The 3,916-nt window shown below is 46.7% G+C and overlaps 1 protein-coding gene across 1 annotated transcript; it reads right to left on the reverse strand.

Moving 5' to 3' along the window:
- LOC118476786 (glutathione S-transferase T3) lies at positions 1-2,236 on the reverse strand. The gene is made up of 3 exons (XM_035966560.1): positions 2,032-2,236; positions 684-1,099; positions 1-606 (listed from the first exon to the last, which is right to left on the reverse strand). Exons 1-3 carry the CDS (start codon positions 2,234-2,236, stop codon positions 1-3), a joined length of 1,227 nt encoding a protein of 408 aa, XP_035822453.1.
- Positions 2,237-3,916: the final 1,680 nt, after the last annotated feature.

Below are 3,916 nucleotides of genomic sequence, written 5' to 3' on the forward strand. Positions count from 1 at the left end.
CTAAGTTGAAGGTGTATCTTCATTTCTCATGATCTTAGCCCGTAAGCCCATATAGTATCTCCTTAGCTCTTCTGGCATAGCAGAAAGATCTAGGGTCATAATTCTCTCTTCATCCCTCTGTTTCTGCAATTCTATCTGTTGTTTCCGCAGTTCGACCTCTTCTTTCCTCACCTCCAGAAGGAGCTTTTCATTTGTAACTCGCTCCTGTTCTAGTGCAAATGCTTTATTGAATCTCTCCTCTTTTTTAACTTCCTTCTCCCCATCAGTGTCTTTCTTTTGTGCACACATGTTTTCTAAAGTTGTTGTCACACTTTTTCTCTTTTCTTGTATAATTGCTGCTTTTGACTTTTTCTTGCGAGTTGGCCTAATCAAAGCTTGATCCTCTCCAGCTTGAACTTCATTATCTCCTTTTTCATTTGGTACCATTGCAGTACCATCAACATTTGGTTGTGTCTTCTGTTTCTTGTTTGATGTTCTACCAGAAGCTAAATCATCAAGTTTAGCTAACCATTTAGGTTGTGTTCTCAGCTTGTTCCAACGATGCATGAACTGGAAAGATTTTTTATGCTCATCTTCAGACTTGTACAAAGCACATGCCTGTGCAACCTATTCATATTTTTTAATTTGTGAGAGACATATAAGGATACTCAAAGAAAAAATGAGAGTGCAAATGAAGATCTTACCATGTCTTGCATTGTAGTACCGCTCTGACGTCTTAACTCAATTCGTGTTAGACATCCACAAAACTTGTTGACACATTTCTGAATTGTCTCCCATCGGTGCATTAGAGAATTAAGTGTACGCTTTGACTGGCACTTGTTGTGTTCATGAAAGTATTCGAATATACGAGACCAATACCGACCACCTTTTTGATCTTTGCCCACAATAGGATCCAAACTAATATTGAGCCACGCCGATACTAAAACTTCATCTTCGTCATCACTGAAATTTTTGGACCTCTTATTGTTCGGTCCTGCGTTGGGGGCTACTGGACAAACTGACATTGATTGTGACTGTAGTTCAGGGCATGTGTTGCTATGAGTATCAAATTCTCTTTGACTGTTGTCATCCCTCATCATGCTAGAAAAGTATCCATTTCCTGTATACATGACAACCCACTTAGACAGAGGCTTCCAGAGGCCGGGAACATTTAAAAAGCCCACAAGTACTAGTAGTACAGAATTAAGAATAAAATGGTCACTTCACGACAATTCATTTTGTGGATAGGATTGACTACTAGCTGATCAGGGTGCAGCAAGTTTATTTCGATGCATAATCACCAAAAGACAATGATGCCAAGTATTCTTACGCAATTCTAACCAAATCTTTAGAATTATGGTACTAAAATCCAGCCATAACAGAGGCCCCACTTAGAACTAGATGCAGTAAATTAACAGAACTGGATGCAGTAAATTAACAGAGTTGGCAACCACCATTTTGCACTAATTCGTTAGGATTCAGCCATGTTCAAAGTGGTCATGTGCTCACCAGATTCAGAGATCAGGCAGGTGGTACAGATTAATGGAAAAGGGTGAGGGCAGATCTACCCAATTTGGTGCTGATATTCCTTTAGTTGTGCTTATCAGCTAAAAAGGATTGTAGAAAGCAAACCCAAGCAAGTAGTCCAGTACAAATAATAAGATAACCAGAATAGGAACTGCATTTGAAATAATAAGATTGTAGAAGGAAAACGGGATCATAGGCTAACAACACATCAGCATTAAAAACATGTATGTCTAATTGATTTCATTAGTCACAAATCAAGGAAAACTGAAAATATTGGCGACCTGCCTGAGCAATTAGTGAGGACCTTCTGTTTTCTTCTTCAGAAGAGGAATACACATGACAAGACTAGTATACACACGGCAGGAATACACACGACTGTTCTTCAACAATGAACCAAAGATTGACGTGCCCGTTAGCTGAAGAATCAGCCGTTTACCCCAGCCTTGTACAGTTGCATAGACTTAGGGCCAGACATCGCTTTTCATTGGTGTATGGGGGACAAAGAAAACATCAAAAACCACATACCATCCATTGTTGCACACAGGTCGTCGCTGAACAAGGAGCCTCCAGTTGGATGCAGCTCGCTTCCGCCGTCGAGATCTAGTTCTCTGACCGTGGCCATCTGCCAGTGCGGGATCCCGCCGCCGAAGGACAACACCTCCCGTATTAGCTGGCTGTCACGACGTACTTGTGGCTGTGCATTCATAGCAGATGACCGTGGTGGCTGCATCTCGAGACTTCAACCGTCCAACCACCACCTCTGCTTTCTCTCCTGCTGTCGCCGCTTTCCACTCCTCCGCCTGAGCGCAAGGGTGAAAAATAACGCGGGAAATGACTGGTGAAGCGCGCGCGTAAGGATTGGGGAAGAAATCACGTCGCGGAAATTTGCGGGAGGAGGGGGCTCGGATACGGGGTGACGAAAATTTTGGGGAAAGTTAGAGAAGCTGTTGGATAAGATTTTTTTATTCCAAGCCTAAAATAGGTTTTGGGGTATGTTTTAGTGACTTCTTGGAGATGCTCTTAATCCTAATCCCTGCGGGTATGCATCTACCGTCAAGTGTCAGATTAGCTATCGACCATATTATCAAGCTTTGTTAATCTTTATCTACCGTATCGCTTCACTGTATAACCTTTAGCGTTAACCTACAAATAAGTCATTGTCATATCGTTTTTTCTTTTACATGGTTTTAGTGGACATAAAACACGTCGTTTTATTGAAATAAAAGTACATCGATTGCATAATTAAATAAATAAAATTACGTAAACTATAAAAACAATTAAAAATTATATAACATAAAAAAATAAAACTTACATAATCTGTACTACTCTTAAGAAGGTAAAGAGGGCGTTCACCCCCTTCACCACGGCTCCGCCCTCCCCCCTAATCACCACGCCTCCGCGCTCGCCCTCCCCCATCAATCTCGCAGCAGCGCGCCATCCCAGCTCGCCGCTCCCCTTGTGCCACCGCCTACGTCCCCACCTCTCCCCTCCCCCTCCCGCGCATCTCGCCCTTACTACCGCGCTCCTCAGTCCTCACCCATCCCCGCTCTCCATCGATGGAAGGCACCGTTCTAGGGTCCTTCACGGCCACCCCCGCCCCGCCGCGAGTCGTCCCTGCCCTCCAGAAATCTCGCCCGTGCCGCCACATCTCCGCCGAAAATCTTGCCCCCTCCCCCGAAACCTCGCTGCCACCCCTCCTCACGCTCCTTATCCCCCACATCCTCGCCACAGGGTCCTTGTCCTTTGGGTGCGTCCTCTCATCGCTCTCCTCCCGCGGTGTCCACACCGTGGCTCTCGACCTCCCCGACCAAGTCCTCTCTCCATCGTCGCTCGCTGCGCCCGGACAAGCGCGCTCCACGACATCATGAACTGCGGCATCTTCCACGCATGTGCGGTCTCCTTCCTCACCCCTGCCCAAGCCCACAGCAGCACCGCCCCCGATGGCCCCCCCCACCCATGAGCCCCGAGACGCCGTCCTACCCCCACCCGCCACACCCGCCTCCCGAGCATCGAGGTGGTGGTCGAATCGACAGAGGTCGTGTCCCCACCGCCCGCCTCCTCGCCAGCTCCATCCGCCCCTCGCTCCCCTCTAGCCTCGCCCAGCCGAGCTCCCTCCTACTCATCGCCTCGTTTAGGGCCAGGGTCGCTGTCTCTGCCCTACGGGCACTGAAGCCCCCCGTGGTGCCACTCAGCGCCCCCCATCGACCAACAGTGTTCCTATCAAGCTAATCAGAAAGATGTAAATGCTGAACGGAGGCTGTCTTTGGAGATCCGGGTTCACAGGGAGCTTGTCCGTGCTGAATTTATCCATTTATTGTGTAGTTTGCATTTGAGAGAATCATGTCCCTCCTTTTTGCTACTTAATATTAGGTTCATGTTATTTTGGTATTGTTAGATACTTGGATTAGCC

Source organism: Zea mays, chromosome 3, assembly GCF_902167145.1.
Source record: "Zea mays cultivar B73 chromosome 3, Zm-B73-REFERENCE-NAM-5.0, whole genome shotgun sequence".
Taxonomy (NCBI): domain Eukaryota; kingdom Viridiplantae; phylum Streptophyta; class Magnoliopsida; order Poales; family Poaceae; genus Zea; species Zea mays.

Coding starts and splice junctions, on each gene's coding strand:
- LOC118476786 (XM_035966560.1), bottom strand. CDS start 2,236: ATGCAGCCACCACGGTCATCTGCTATGAATGCACAGCCACAAGTACGT. Junction 1,100..2,031: donor CCTGTGTGCAACAATGGATG/GTATGTGGTTTT, acceptor TCATGTATACAG/GAAATGGATACTTTTCTAGC. Junction 607..683: donor GTACTACAATGCAAGACATG/GTAAGATCTTCA, acceptor AAATATGAATAG/GTTGCACAGGCATGTGCTTT.